The 16,614-nt window shown below is 27.6% G+C and overlaps 2 protein-coding genes across 2 annotated transcripts in view; both read right to left on the reverse strand.

Moving 5' to 3' along the window:
* Positions 1–6,476: 6,476 nt before the first annotated feature.
* On the reverse strand, positions 6,477–7,325 carry LOC111638012. Its single transcript, XM_023383636.1, has 4 exons — positions 7,098–7,325; positions 6,945–7,000; positions 6,751–6,852; positions 6,477–6,677 (listed from the first exon to the last, which is right to left on the reverse strand). Exons 1-4 carry the CDS (start codon positions 7,201–7,203, stop codon positions 6,567–6,569), a joined length of 375 nt encoding a protein of 124 aa, XP_023239404.1. The 5' UTR covers positions 7,204–7,325; the 3' UTR covers positions 6,477–6,566.
* A 5,197-nt stretch (positions 7,326–12,522) lies between these two features.
* Positions 12,523–16,614, reverse strand: part of LOC111638011 — an 8,979-nt gene continuing 4,887 nt past the window's right edge. The window contains exons 5-6 of the mRNA XM_023383635.1: positions 15,060–15,095; positions 12,523–13,362 (exon numbers count right to left, since the gene is read on the reverse strand). Coding sequence (XP_023239403.1) covers positions 13,312–13,362; positions 15,060–15,095 — 87 coding nt within the window. The 3' untranslated portion in view covers positions 12,523–13,311. The remainder of the gene's footprint in view (positions 13,363–15,059; positions 15,096–16,614) is intronic.

Raw genomic sequence — 16,614 nt, forward strand, 5'->3', positions numbered from 1 at the left:
GCCATCTGTTGGACATAAAAGCCTTAACCTAGATTATATATTTTAATTTATATGAATGTTTAACGGAATAATATACAGCCTATGTCCACCCTGAAGTTCCATTCTAAATATTGGTTAAAGAATTTTTGAAATCGGATGAGTAGTTTCGGAGATTACCTGCTGCATACAAACTTACATACATACATACATACATACATACAAACATTACCTATTTATAATATTAGTATAGATGATAAATCAAATAGTCTATTTATTTAAATGTATTGGTATTCTTTAAATGTTCTGCAAGAATATAAAAATTCTTAAATTTCTTCTGCTTTATTATATCTTCACAAAGTTTTTTGACTTACACTGAGTGGCCAATTTATTATGCCCACCTGCAAAGCTTACGCAAATCAGCTATGATGGCAGTCTATTGTCACCAGAGAACGAGATTGGTATAAAAAGAGATTGCTGGATGATTGTACAGACAGTTGCAGAGAATTGCATGTGAAGGTATGGGCAAAAGACGTGATTTAACAGACTTTGAACATGATCACAAAGATTGGACAGTAAATGACTGGAAAAGGGTAATGTAGTCCGATAGTTTTTAATTGCACCACGCAGATGGCAGAGTGCGAATATGGAGAAAATAGCATGAAAGCATGGACTCTACGTGCATTGCCACAACACCTCAAGCTGATGGAGGTAATGTTATGGTTTAGGAATGTTTTCCTGACATTGTTTGGGTCCTTTGCTTCGTGTGAAACAACACCTAAATGTCCAAACATATTTAAATATTGTCACTGACCAAGTACAGTACATTCAGTTATGTTAATAGCCTACCCCACTGGAGATGGATACTTCCAGCAGGACAATGTTTCATGCCATAATAATGCTAAAATAGTACAGTAGAAGCCGTTGTTCCGGTTAAGCCTTAATCCTCTCCATCTCCCCCCGCTTGGGAATTTCGAAAAATCCCTTCTTAGTGTGCTTTCCCTTGGCATACCCTACTAAAACGCAGATAAAAACAAAATATCGCATCTAAAATAGTACAGTGGAATCTATTTTCTAACAAATTGTCCAAAGATGGTTTGAAAAACATGATGGAGACTTCACCTTGCTTAGTTGGCATCTACAATCAATGTATCTCAATTCAATTGAATATTTGTGGAATGAGATCGAAAGAGGCATCAGGCAGCTGAAACCAGAACCATCCATTCGTAATGAACCGGAAAATTCAATTTATCGGATACGATGTCAGATTTCTCCAATCACTTACCAACATCTCACAGAGTCTATGCCAAAGAGAATTGCAGCAATATTGCGAGAAAAAGGTGGCCCAACAATGTACAGTATTGAGTAGATAGTCATAATAAATTAGCTACTCGGTGTATAAATGTAGACATTTCCTATTATTTTAGTTAATGTGTAACATAGTCGCGTTAAGTAATATTTAACTTGAAAAATTTATATTTAAAACTTTTTATAGAAAAGTTTAACGTGTGTTAAATAATCAATTCTAATTGATTTATTCTAATAAGAACTAATTTATAAAATATCAATGCTCTTAATTTTAAAACATTGCAATAATGGCTATTACTGAAAACAAAGAATTTAGCAAAACAATTGTTAATGTTTTTGAAATACTAACCATATCTAAACGTTTTAATATTACTCTTTTGGTTTCAAAAATTATTTTTATAAAAAAGCAAACAAATGTACTGTACTGTACATAATAAATCAGCAGAATTAAGAAATACGTGACATTAAAAACAAAATTCAATTTAATCATACTTCTTACTTTTTTATATTTTTAATTATGAAATTATTTAATACTATTTAGAAGTGTAGATATTTTAACAACCTTAACTGGAATTTTCTCCATTTAGGCAAACTAATTTCTCTTTTCCTTATTATTTTAGTTGACTCGGAAAGTTCCCATTTTGGGGAAAAATCTCCAATCTGATTTCAGCATTTCTGATTTAATTTGCCAGAAGAAAAGAAGCAGACTAAATGCTGTGTTCGAATACTTCTTTTCGTAAATTAAAATTTGCAGGTGGAGAATAATTATTGATTTATCTATTATAAGGTAAAACTCAATATTAATAAAAAGAAGTTACTGTAAAACTCAAAGTCTGAAGTTTCATTTCTTAGTGAATTGTTTTTCTTTTGACTGTTTTTTTTTTTTTTTTTTATCAATTTTTTAATATATAGAAATAAACAAAACAAGCTTAAATAATAAATATATAGCTTATTTGGTTAAAACGTTATTTAATAAGATAATTAAGTTCACTATCCATTCGGGATATTCGAATTTGAAAATAGTGATATTCGAATATCTATATTATTAATTTACATAAATAAATTAATAATAAAAAATCACTTAATGCATGCCTATACTGTTTATTTTAGTTGAAACAATACATTTCGCGTGTGTTATATGCGGTCAAGATGCGTTCGCTGGTTATTATGCGAATTGTGAATGCAAACCACTTCTTATGTATTGTTTTTATTAATAGATGTTAGTCTTACTGTATTGGTGAAAACGGTTTATGTATGTACAGGTATAGTTAAGTGTGAATTCAAGTTTGTCAGTTTTGCTAAGCACAACTTTTCTTCGAGAGAGGTTTTAAGCCGATATGTTTTGGAGACACGTTTTGGTGAAATTAGAAATACTTTTGAAAGTCACGATACTTTGGAGAGTGAAAATATAACGCCTAAATCAGGAATTAAACAAACTCTTATCGCAAGAAGTTTTTCTCTCTCTCAAATCACCTGTTTTATCAAAGCGATAATTCATTAAGAGAAAGCAAATAGCAAATAAAAATTTTTTTTATAAAAAAGATTTATTGTTTCATAATGAATAATACAAAATCTAAATAAGATCTGTAGTTATATTCTCTTATGACTGACCCAGTGACTTGAATAATAAGTCACTAGATCATTTTGTAGGAAATACGCATCTGACTATGATTTTCCAAACACTTCAAATTTCGATTTTTCTTAACTTATGTGAAACATCTCCATGAACAAGTACGTAATAAGACACACAAATCTATAAATAACAAAATAAATTATGAAGAACGATGCACATCATTCTAAGAATTTTATTAGAAAATTTTTACGATAAAAATAATCGATACTGAATTATATGTTTATGGTTTTATTTTCCTTGTGTACTTTAATTTTAAACAATTGCTAAATTACATAACTCTTACAGAAAGTGATATTAATTAAAACTTTAACGACAATAATAATAAAGTTTATAAAATAATTTAAGCAGTATCATGAAAAGTTTAACATATAATCTGACATGTGAAATAATAAGAATAAACAAGAAAGAAAATATTGAATAAAATACTCTATATATAATCATTATTGCAAAATTTATCGGTAATAACTTAAGCTATTAGTTGTATTCATAATAACTAGGCCTAATACTGTACTTTTTAAAATTTGGCATTAGTAACGCAGAAGATAACGTCTAAACAATCATTTTCTATTAATATCGGAAAAGAAAATGAAATAGTGATATAAAATTCAATGTGACCTTAAAAAACAGTTACTTTATGTGAATGTAATATAATGAAATGAGAGCACAAAGTTTAAAATTTTAAATGACAAATGATCACATTAGACTCTCAAGATTTGCCTATCTCTAACTGCAACTTAACAAAAACAAATAAATCAAAATACATATATGCATATTAACTATAAACAAAGGTGTAGACAAAAACGTCAAGCTTTATCTTTCTTCTGCTATTTGTCAACTAAATACAAATGATATTTTTAGATTGTTGTTTACATTTACAAAAATCCAAGAATAATTAATTGCCAGACGCAAATAAACAGTAGACTAAGTATAATGAATATATTATGATTAGTATAAAGTATAGTAAATATATACATTATATTTACTATACTTTAGACTAAGTATAATGAATATATTATGATTAGTATAAAGTATAGTAAATATAATGTATATATAATGAAGTAAATCTCTATAGAATATAACGACTAAAATTTATCGATAGAATGTAGATAAACACAAAATATGACAACGTCATAGAAAAGAGATCCTAAGATCTTCAAGAAAATTATTTAGCAAGAATTGATATTTTATCGTAGGCTATTGCTAGTAAAATAATTATTATAGATGGTATTAGTATGGAATTTCTCAATTTCATATTATAGTAAGTTATTCCTCAGCCAAACTGTTCAATTTGTTTTTTTTTTTTTTTTTTTTTTTTTTTTNAGTAATAATAATAATAATTAATAAATCTTCAAAGTATACAGGTTTTAATTGTTTACGTTAGAACAAAAAATGTATATTTTTAAAATTTACACACATTTACTTGAATGTACTCAAAGATTGAGACATATCCTTTAATAATGGACTCAATAAACCAGAATTTTCACTAATTTTAGTCTTATTTAATTATTCTAATTAATGTTATTTGGTTATTTATTTTTTAATCAGTATAAGCAAGTCCCAAAGTGACCATATAAAGTTGATTCTATTATATTAATAGAAAGCAGTTTAAAAATTTCACTGAACATTTTGACAATGTGGATAAAAAATATTTAAGTCAAAATATAGTAAATTATTTTTGTGCCAATAGAATTATTATTTTAAAGTTTTAAAAATTCTCCAAACATATATTGTACATTCAGAAATAAAGAAATCTTTAATTTATTTTCTAAAGAAAGAAAAACAAATACAATAAACCAGTTTAAAATTCAACTTCAATTTTAATTTCTAATTTGACGTTCATATCAATAATTTAATAACAGTTTGATTCCAAAGTACCAAATAAGTTTTGGAAACATTTTGTTAATTATCCATGTTAAATTTTCCATCAATAATTCTGATGAAAATCTTTTTCATTACAAATTTTCTAGCAATGAAATAATCCCAAAACTGAACATTTATATTTACATATTTTTAACAAATAAATTAATGAAACTTATACAATTAATAAGTTATAATTTATTTGGTTTATAATCACTAAAAAGATATTTCTGTACAAATAAAATCTTTCAAATAAAAGTTGCCTTGTGAATGATTTTCAAAAAAAGACATAACTATTCAATTAAAAACAAAAACTTATGAATTCAGAAATTGATCTTCATTAAAACATTCTGGAATTATTAAAATTTAAATCCATTTGAATGTGCTATCATTTTAATATTCTTACAATGGGACAGTTTATTCATGCTGTGAAAACAACATGCAACTGAACACTCAAATTTTCAACATTCCCTTTAAGAATTTTTAAAGAAATGTCATTTATTCACATTAATGCAGTAAAAAAGTTAAAAAAAAATAAGCGTTGTTTAGCTTTCACATTAATATTCTTACAATGGGACAGTTTATTCATGCTGTGAAAACAACATGCAACTGAACACTCAAATTTTCAACATTCCCTATAAGAATTTTTAAAGAAATGTTTTTTATTCACATTAATGCAGTAAAAAAGTTAAAAAAAAATAAGCGTTGTTTAGCTTTCACAGTTTTCTTGATACTATGCGACCAAAAATAAAAGCATAGGACTCATGGAAAGCCCATAAAAATTATTACATAGTAACTAAGAATATTTCTAACCACGAACACCCCACGCTTTTATTTTTGGTCGCATATTATCAAGTATAATGTGAAGGATGAAAGAATTATTTTTTACTTTTTACTGCATTTATAAAAAGCGTTTCTCTAAAAGTTTTAAAATAATTATTATTTATTCATTTTTTTAACTATCAATGCTGACATTGGTGTATTAAAAATAAAATTCTTTTTATTTTAACGGCTGTTACAAAATGTAACATAAGAAAAGTATGATTATCGGTTAAATGTAGACCCTCCACTTTTTTGCATTTCTCGAAATTTTACACTTAAGGAGCCCAAAATTAAAAACGTCCCAAAATTCTGTATGTATGTTTGTAGTATTGTGTGTATTGGCGTTTATTTTGCGTTATATCTCAAGATTCGATGATAAACCAAAAAGTTTAAAACTTGGCACGGTTATTTCTATTTATGGATTATAGATGCTATTGAATCTTGGCGGTTAAAGATCAAGGGAGTAGAAGATATAGAAGATCGTGTGTCGTATCTCGAATGGCGACAGATTCAATGAAAATTTTACTGGTTATTAGTATTTACAATTTTTTTTTAAAACTATCTCTACTCCCTAAATTAAGTACTGTATTTTGTTTTTTTTATAATAATTAGTATATAAAAATTGTGCGCCAAATCTTATGAGAACAATCTCATAACATTTGGTGCCACACACAATGTTAACTTTGTGCTAATGTATCTTACTTGTTAGTATTTTAAATAACTAAAATAGAATATGTAGGTTATAGACGAATCCTATTTTTTAATGAATATATTAATTAAATATACAAGGTACTGATCACAAGGTACTGTATGCCGAATAATTGAAAGGCAGAATTATTGAGGGTCGGATTAGCAAGAATCTGGTGTAAGTTATATTAACCTACATTTTTTGAATGATGATATAATAAAATAAGGACACACGTTTTTATCCTATTATAAATTGTTTTTAATAAGTAAGAATGGAGAAAACTCAATAGTAATAAGTGATATTACTTACATTAACAAACTCAGCTATGGTTCCATTTTTTTTCTTATCGAGGAAAAGTGCATACTCTCCGCAGCCAGAAATTCCATTAATTTCCTAATCAACGATAGTTTCTTTATAGTGAAAATAAAAAAATATGGCAAGTAATAATTAGTAACAATTTACTTACATAGAGGTCAAGGTCACAAATTTCATCGAACATTTGCTCTATTGTTAAGTCTTTTCCTCTCTCACTCATAGATTTGTAACAATTTTGTAAAATGTCAAAACTCTTTAAAAAATGTTAACATGTTAATCCATTAAAAAATTAAAAATATTTAATATTAATCAATTTATTTAATATACAGTAAAATTTTTTCTTACTCTTGTAGAAAAATGTTTCTGAGCACATTCTTTAAGTGAATTTCTATTTCTCAAAGCTAAAAAAACAAAAAAAAAATGTTTATAAACATAAGTAAATAGATTTAACCTTATCTAAATTAAATTAATATTCCAAAATATAAATGAAAAGTTTACCACAGTAACGATCCAAATAAGTATTTGGACACGATAAATGAAAATAATAACTAGTAACACAATGCAGTAACGTAAAGAATAAAAACAGTAAACACTTATGATTCATTTTGCGAAGCGATTTTCAATTAAGTGATGTGGAAATAAAATACAGGTTTTAAGTAGAATATTTATATATAATTATTTATTTATTTATTCCATTTTTTAAATATAAATCTCAACCAATCAATATCATTTTATCGAAGGTTAACAAGTATAATGACGCGTTTATTATCATTAAACGAACTTGTTAGCCCAAAAGTTCAATTAATGTTTAAAAGGCAAGCAAATTTATAAAACAAACAAATTATTTCGTTTTTATATTGAATACAAAAAATACAATATCTTCGTTCTTCGTATACTATTAAAATTATTTTAATTGTGAAAAATGATAAATAATAATACTTATTTCAATTAAATAATTAATTACTTGAATAAATGTATTATTAATTAACTTTATTAAAATATATTTATAAAACAAAATATATTAATTTTTAAGTTATAAACAAATTTTTTCAGCTGAGACTTACGAAAATATTTTTGTTGTCAATATTAATATAATTTATAATAAGAAAATAATTATACTGTACTCGTAATTTATTATACTCATATTTTAGCATTATTTGTCCTTTTGTTATTTTAATGCAGGTAAACTTTATTCTTAAAATATCTCATCGTAAATCCAAGAAAATCGTGTTTGTAAACAATTATATAAAATTTATATAATATTGTAGCTTGTATGTATATATAGATATAAATCTATCGCTAATTTAGAATACGCTAACTCCATTCATACAGCATATCCATCTCGTTTATTTATATGAATAAAATATTGTTTTAGATCGTCAAACAACTCTACAATATTCAATTTCGTATAATTTATCCTTAATATTAATAAATCCGCTAACAACATTTNAAGACAGGATTAAGGTTTAACACTTTCATCAACAATGGATATGTTAAGTAACAATGGAATTGTTAATAGAAAGCGACGTGCAAGACGCAGATGCAATTGTAGCTTGTATGTATATATAGATATAAATCTATCGCTAATTTAGAATACGCTAACTCCATTCATACAGCATACCCATCTCGTTTATTTATATGAATAAAATATTGTTTTAGATCGTCAAACAACTCTACAATATTCAATTTCGTATAATTTATCCTTAATATTAATAAATCCGCTAACAACATTTGGTAATAGTTTAATATAAAAGTATTTGAACCCCTTAATAAACTTATGTTTTGTGGTCGATTGAATATTTAGCACTAACGCCAGAGTTTATTTGTTAACCTCGTTGTTGTCCTTTATAATTGGTTAAACCAACAGTGAAATCGATGGTAATGGATTTGAGCTGTGATATGAATCTTGTCATTTACCAATGAAAAATCAAGGTCTGTTAAGGCTCGAACCGAGATCTTTTGCGATGGTGAAAACCATTAGAATTCTGAGGTTTTACATATCAGTATATGAAAGACCAGTGGGCGTTTGACAGATTGTTCTTCTATGTAGTCTCTACACGTTTTTAATACATAAATATTTGTTATAGCTTTTTCTTAATTCCGAAAATGACGTTACTAAATTACAGATAGATTACACGTTTCTGCCTTAATGTATGTAAACTTTGTAAATATAAAAATACGAAAATAATAAATTTACTTATATATTTTACCCAATTTTTTCTACTAATTTTTTAATAAAGATTTATACAACATTCATTTAAAATGCCAATAAAAAATACAAAATGATTTTCTCATACTCTAAAGAATTATAATTGCAAAGCTTTTATGGAACAAAATTAATCTATATTTTTCATTGTAAACATTTTTATTAAACATAACTTTCTATCATATGTTTATCATAAAAACATTTTCTTTACGTTAATAAAAAATAAGGAAGAATGGCCAACGTCATTGTGTTTATGAAAATTCTTTTATTTAGATTAAATTTACTATTTCCTGTTTTAAAAATTCAATTTTATTTTTAACTTAATATATTTTCTTTTTTTCCTCCTTGTTTGTTTGTTACATCTGGGTCAGATAAAATGCCATATTTTATTTATAATAAATATAGTTACTAGCTTATATATCTAATAGACAAATATAATAACTATATTTATTTATTTTAATTTTTGTAATATTTTAAAATTACATTAAAAGTGTTTCAAATGTTCTTAACTTGATAAAAATAGGAAAAAATTATTTCTATAGGTAAATAATTGAATAAAAATTATTCGTGCTTCTTAAACACATCTCGAATATTAACATTTACTTCCCGTTTATCTGAAATCGTTTTTATAATTTTATCCATAAATTTTCAGTCATAAAATAAAAATTACAGTCTTATTCTGCATTATAACCGAAAGTTTTGATTCAATGCAAAAAATTAGCAAAAATTATGGTACTGAAATTAAATTATAAAATAGTGTATTTTGTTTATTCGTACGTGTCGAAACAATAAAATTGGCGAGAAACTTCAAGAAGTAATACTATAATTCTATGTAAAACCATTAATAATTCATGTTTTGATAGGAAGTAACTTTCATTTAGGTAAGTAGTTCGGTTCTAAAAATTAACTGGGTGTCCTTAAATATCCATTTTAATACGGTTTTAAATACAGGTTTACAATAATAGCCTTAATTATTTTATTTATTTTATAAGTATTAATCAATTATTTTACAAATATATTACAGATTAAAATTTTAAATATAGTTGTTACAATTTATTTCATAAAATTGTAATATTAAAAAGTTTGATTTGCTTTCTATAAATTCACAGAAAATGTTTTTTTTTCTTTTTAATTCGCTTATAAATATTTCATGGTCTGAAAGTAATTTTATTTTCGTACAAAATTAATCATTACATTTCGATTTAAAGAATGTTTTTAAACATAAAATATACAGGGTTTTTCAAAAGAAATGAGTCATGGGAGTCTGTGGATAAGCTTGTAGACAAAGCATCCGGAACAAGTATATAGACAGTATTGGCGCCAAACATCTGGACCATCAAAGTCGAACTTTTTCTCGTCACTCCAGGTGGTTTTTTTCCCTTGCTCGTCCAGCTCATTTTTTCCTTAGCTCATAGTAAATCTTTCTCCTTGTGAGTGGGCTTTTAACGATTGGGCTGATTTTCTTGACTCATAAAATGCCGTCATGTCCGCATAACTCTTCTAATAGTTGTTTTGCCAGCATTACACTCGGGCGTTGTTGATAACTTCCGAAATGACGTTTTGTTGCTGGCAATCTGGTGAACAATGGCTCGTTTTGTCCTGTTTGTAAGCTTTGAAGGGCGTCTCGTTTATTTCTTTCGACCATATTGATCTCCAAGTTAATAAAGTTGTTGATTATAGTGAATGGTAGATTTAATTTTTTAGCAATTGCTCTTTCAGAGTAATTTTCATCTCTAACAGCTAGAATTTCACCTTTCTCTAAATCTGTTAGCGATTTGCCTCGGCCCATCACTAAGTTACTAATCCTAATCAACTAGTCATTTTTAGTAGTTTCTGCTAGGTTAATGTTAACTTTGGTATCTTAATATTAACTTGTCATAATATTCTTGGGACAGTCAACCTCAAGCTAATTTTGAAAATCGTTTTCTTCTTTAATATATTATTTTTAAAAATATTTTTTGATAGTTTAAATAAACTAAAAGTCAACAGGATATACACTTTTTTCTATTTGAATGATTTATACGTGTCTTTATACTCACGAGAAGCACCTTAGTTCTATATCTGACCGGTATGTTGTAAGGATTAGACCTATTTGTTTTTAATACTTGGTATGCAAATGATAGCAAGAACACGACACATTATCGTTTATTTCGTTATAATTATTTTTCGTTTTATCTATATAGATAATCGAGATGGGTTGATAATAATAATAATAATAATAATAATAAACCAGAGCCCAAACGGTTAGGAGTTGAAAGTTGAAATTTGGTACACAGTTAGGGTACGTCACGAGAACGCACACTAAGAAGGGATTTTTCGAAATTCTTCCCCACGGGGAAAAAAGACAGGATTAAGGTTTAACACTTTCATCAACAATGGATATGTTAAGTAACAATGGAATTGTTAATAGAAAGCGACGTGCAAGACGCAGATGCAGTTTTTTTTCGTTTTGCGGGAAATCGAACATATTTTTAGACTAAAAGTTCTCTAATCAGTCCGGAATCAGGGGGACCCAATTCTTGCATTCTGTGAAAACGGGTAAGGTTGACTATAACGTAATAATCTTAATCTTCGCTATCGTTACTTTTGCCCGAGCAACGCCGGGCCTACCTGCTAGTTTATAAATAAAAGTAAACATAATAATAAAAAATCAGAATATATTGTCTATTAAATAGAACATGTTCAATTTTAATAACATACCTAGTTGTGAGGTACAGAACTATGCAGCTGGATTACATTAATTGGAAGTGATTCAACCATGCAGTGAATTTTGTGCAATTAATTTTCACTTTACAGTATTACAGACCCGAAATAATGCAACATATAACCGGTACATTACACTAACTTATATACTTGTCCCTGATGCTTTGCCTGACAGCTTCCCTGCACCATCTCCTACGGCGCATTACTTTTGAAAAACTGTATAAAATATCATAAAAACATGAAAAATAACTGGATTCAAAGAATTCAAACGGAATTTACTGATTAAGTGCATCGTAACCCATCGTAATGACGTTTGAAAGAAAAAAAAATTGCACTGATTATTTAATGATATATGCAGATTATGCAATTAATATAATGGCACATAAAGGTTTAATGATAAGATGCTTTTAATAAAATGCGGGCTGCAGATAGGACTGTCCAGTGGCAGACAAGCAAGATACACATTAGAGACCCTTCATCTCAATTTGAATCCTTCGTCAATATTTATCAATGGATTCATAACTCTTACTCTCGGCTTTGGCTATTAATAAATTATATTAGGGATTGAGAGATTACTTGCTATTCCTGTAAAAGAGTATATTTGGGCTATTGGAAGTTGCAGAAAAATATAGTGAGACAGACAGTTGGTTTCCTAGAACGCTTTAAGCACATTCAATAGGTTCGACCAATTAATGACTAATTGATACGTCTTATGGTTTCACTTTCGATGTATTTGTCTTTTAAACCAGTAGTAAAGACTACTGGTTTAAAAGACCATTAACTACTGGTACCGCCCATTAACACAGCATCAAGGCATATTGACGCTAAAAATAGTATGTTCAAGGACACATCGCAATACCTATCATCTAATAGAATATTTCCTAAAAATTTATGAAAAGGTGTATACCTTTTCATATATTTTTAGGAAATATTCTATTAGATGATACTGTTCAGGTGTATGACTCCAAATAATATGAAAAGAATTACGAAAAGGTTTATAATTTCAGGCTACTCTATTATCTCTAAAATTATATATTGAATATTTCCAATATGTTTGTGAATTGTTATCGAATTTTAAAGCGCACGGATTAAAATTTAAACCCAACAAACAGCTTTTATAACACCATCCTTAAAAGACACCTTCCAGCAGTTTCGTGGTGGTAGTTTACTTCCGTCACAAAACTACAATTCAGGAAAATAGCTGAATGTTTTATTTTTTTAAATGTTATTACATTTTTCATGTAATTAACTTAGTGAGTTTATGTATTTTTTACTGCTTTTAATCAATGAAGCTCCCTATAATGCTTTAGTGGTGCAAAGAAGTACTCTGATCCCCGTAAGGAAAAATAATAAACATTCCTAAATAAATAAATAAATAAAAATAAACAAATAACTTTAAATTTATGAAATATCTGACAGAACGTAGAAAGACAGCCTAATGGCTTCAGCTGCACATTTTTATAATTGTAACTGCTACGTACTGGAAAAGTTACAAGATTTCTGATGCACATAACAAATTAGTAATTGAGGGTGTTAGTACGTATTACTCAGGGGGCGCCAATGTCCTACTTTTCCGTAATAGTTTAATATAATTGCAATAATTTAACAATATCCGAGTAAAAAAATTTGTAATAAAAGATATATTTTTGCTTTATGAGAAAGTATTAATAGTACAAAATTGAAAAATTATTAAAAAATAGTTTTACAATATATCCATTAATATATCTAATATTAGAACGAAGACCTAAAGAGATGTCACTTTTTATAATTCTCAACAATTGAAACTCTCGAATGCTTTTTGGCTTACAATCTTAAAACATCTCCATAGATATGGGAATAAAACATAGAGCAGACCTACAAATAATTTTTAAGAAATGTTAATAATTCTATACTTTTTAAAACATTTAAATAGAATTAATCAAAACATAACAGTGTATAGGCTTATAATTACTTTCTTATTTTAAAAAATACTTCTTAATTAAATTAAAGTACTTAAAATTTTAATTATTAAATTAAATCCCAAAAACATACTGTAAAGACGTTGTGAAGTTTGAATAAATAAATTTTATGTGTTTTGTTTGTATCAAAGAGGAGGCTTAAGGCCCCTAACCTTCCCATCGTATCTGTCACTGCCGCGTGGATTTCGGCGCGGGAGACTACGTGTGAAAGATTCTAAGCAAAATTGTCGATTTTAAATCGAACCTACTCCGAATTACCATATATTTAACTTATTTGCAATATGAAAACAATAGTTTTGTGAACATTATTTTGAAAATTATCGGTAACTGACTGTATATAAAGTGACTATACTGTAAAGTACCAATTGTGTCTTGAGTATTAATTAAATTGCCTCAATGTCCTTTTTTCTTGTTAATATGTAAATTTTCGACTATAAATTCGTATCTTCTATTATCAGGACTTATTATACTGATTTTACAGATAATATTACAAAGATTAACAGAAAACAATTTTTATTTTATTTTTTATTTTTTATTTTATTTCATATACTAGGTATATGAAATAAAATAAAAATTGTTTTCTGTTAATCTTTGTAATATTATCTGTAAAACCAGTATAATAAGTCCTGATAATAAAAGATACGAATTTATAGTCGAAAATTTACATATTAATATGTCTTGAGTATGTTTCCAAGATAGAAAATATATCGGTAACAAGTTCGCAGATAATAAATTGAAAGATGTGATATGATGTTGCTTTTTCCAAATCCAGACATCGCGTATTATGAGGGAAATCTCTCAGCTGTCGACTTTGCGACAAAGACCTAAACACGATTATCGAAGTCAATTTCAATGGTTTAAATTGTCGATATCCAAGACGGCATCCAAAAGAAAATGATGGAAAATTAAAATCTGTGTACTGAATGAAAGGAAGAGTACATATAATTCCCAACCTTGCATGCGTAGGGACTTTACGACTAAATTATAAAAATCCACAAAGTAGTTACAAAGTTAAGTTTTCAGATTATTATGTAAATTGACGTATTATTAATATACTATCGCTTTCAGATTACCAAATTTGTCATTTTGCTTGCTTATTCTTGTTATACTTTATAAGAAATATATTTTATACTTCGAAGATGAATGAATATGTTCTGATTTAAATACCCACCAAATATCGAAAGAATAATAGATCTTTTAACAAATAGAATAATTTGCTAAGAACTGATTTATAACTGATTAATTTACTCTCTGTATATAAGGAAGAAAGTTTGTCGTATATTACTATTTAATTGTAGATAACGTTAATAAAATGTAGCAGAGTTTACAATGCTAATGAGTATAATTACTCATATTAGTTTTTGAAAACAAAAATTAGAATATATATACACGTATGTATGTATACATATAATCTTAAATTAATATTAGTTGAAAAAAAATGCTTTAATTTTTATTTTCACTACACTTTTAGGTTTTTATACATTCACTAAATTGTAAATTATAAATTGATGTTATTTAGAATATAGTATGCTTATATTTGAAATAATTTTCATATTACTGTATTCGAATTACTATAAAAAGATAAATGTTTACCTTATTTTCTTTTCTTTCGATGAAAAGAAGACAACTCTAAAAAATCAAACAATAAACTTGGTTATTTTGGTTCGTATAACTGAAAACTTACTGTAATGTGCGTAATAGGACTTAAGTAATAAAACCCTGAAAATTTATTAATCAATAAATTTATAAAGTATGACTTAAAATGAATTAACTAAGATAAATTTGTAAAGGAGTCAATGTCCGATCGTTATTTTATGTTTTGGGGCGTTATTTTTATTTAATTATTTTCTTTTTGGGGTTCTTTTTTTGTTAAGGACAAACTCCTAAGCACCAGTGACTATGAAAGTAAAAGCAAACTTAGTTTGCATCGGTGCCTGATCCTGGAACGACATCTTATGTAAATTAAGACAGTGCGGAGCTGCACTCGATGTAGAATAAAAGGCGGCACATCCACGACAGAGTTAGTTTTCAGGTGACAACTGTTGTAGAAACGTCTGGGATCAATTAGAGGAAACAGTATCTCTTTGCTGTAGAATCTCTTTTGAGGTGGAGATAAAAGTTTTGTTGAGTTGGATATTATAAGTATTATTGTCATTGATTTTTGTTGCAACTTTTCCAGTGTTCAATTATTTAACTTACTATTGGGACAATTAACCCATTATTGTTTTTTTGTCAAGCTAATAAATCTTATATGTATTGTGAATTATTATATGTGGTTGTGAAAATTATTGGTTATTTTTATTTTGGAAAGTCCAGGCCTGGTACTTGAACCCTACCATTGTGTAACCCCTGTTTGTTTCGTAAACGGTGAGTTACAAATTTGCCATTACGTAGCCTATAACAGCTTATAATTTCTCGCATAATTTATGTAAAAAATATTTTTGCAAGATAATTTATACAGGAAATTTTTACAAAAAAAATATCATTCAATAAAACGTATTATTTTCTATCAATATTAAAGAAATTTAATTTCCATGGATGTGTATGTATATATGTAGGCGTTTATTTGTTTAATATCTCAGGATAGGGTAAAGATTAATTAAGAAACAGAATTTGATATGGTAGCTTGTTTATAAGGGTCATTAACACTATTAAATTTCGCCGATTTAAAAGTTGAGAGATGGTGAAATACAGATAGTCATATCTCGAGTAGGGTCAAACTAAAGGAATTAATGCCTCAATGTCTTTGGTTTATTATAATATAATTATAGGACTTATTAGACGGGCTTATAATATAAGTCAGTCTAATAAATCCTGATAATAGAAAATACGTGCTAGTAGACGAAAAATACAAGGTCTGTTCAAAAAGTATCGGACCTTATTTTTTTCCGCGTAAACCAATGATGCGTGAGAGGCCTCCTTCGGTGGAGTTGTGGAGGGGACAGTCATGCACAGTCCTGAATTTTTTCCCGCCTGCAGGAAGCGTCAGTCGTTGGCAATCGGCGTATGAGTGAGGTCATGTAGTGCGCTCTCGTCGGATTTCACTAAGCTGGAAAATGACTGAACAACGTGAGCAGCGATATTACATCAAATTTTGCCAAAAACCTTGGCGATACCCGAGTGTAAACCATTCGCAAGATTCAGCAGG

This window comes from Centruroides sculpturatus, unplaced genomic scaffold (genome assembly GCF_000671375.1).
Source record: "Centruroides sculpturatus isolate CEXI.00-Female unplaced genomic scaffold, Cexi_2.0 scaffold1156, whole genome shotgun sequence".
NCBI lineage: Eukaryota > Metazoa > Arthropoda > Arachnida > Scorpiones > Buthidae > Centruroides > Centruroides sculpturatus.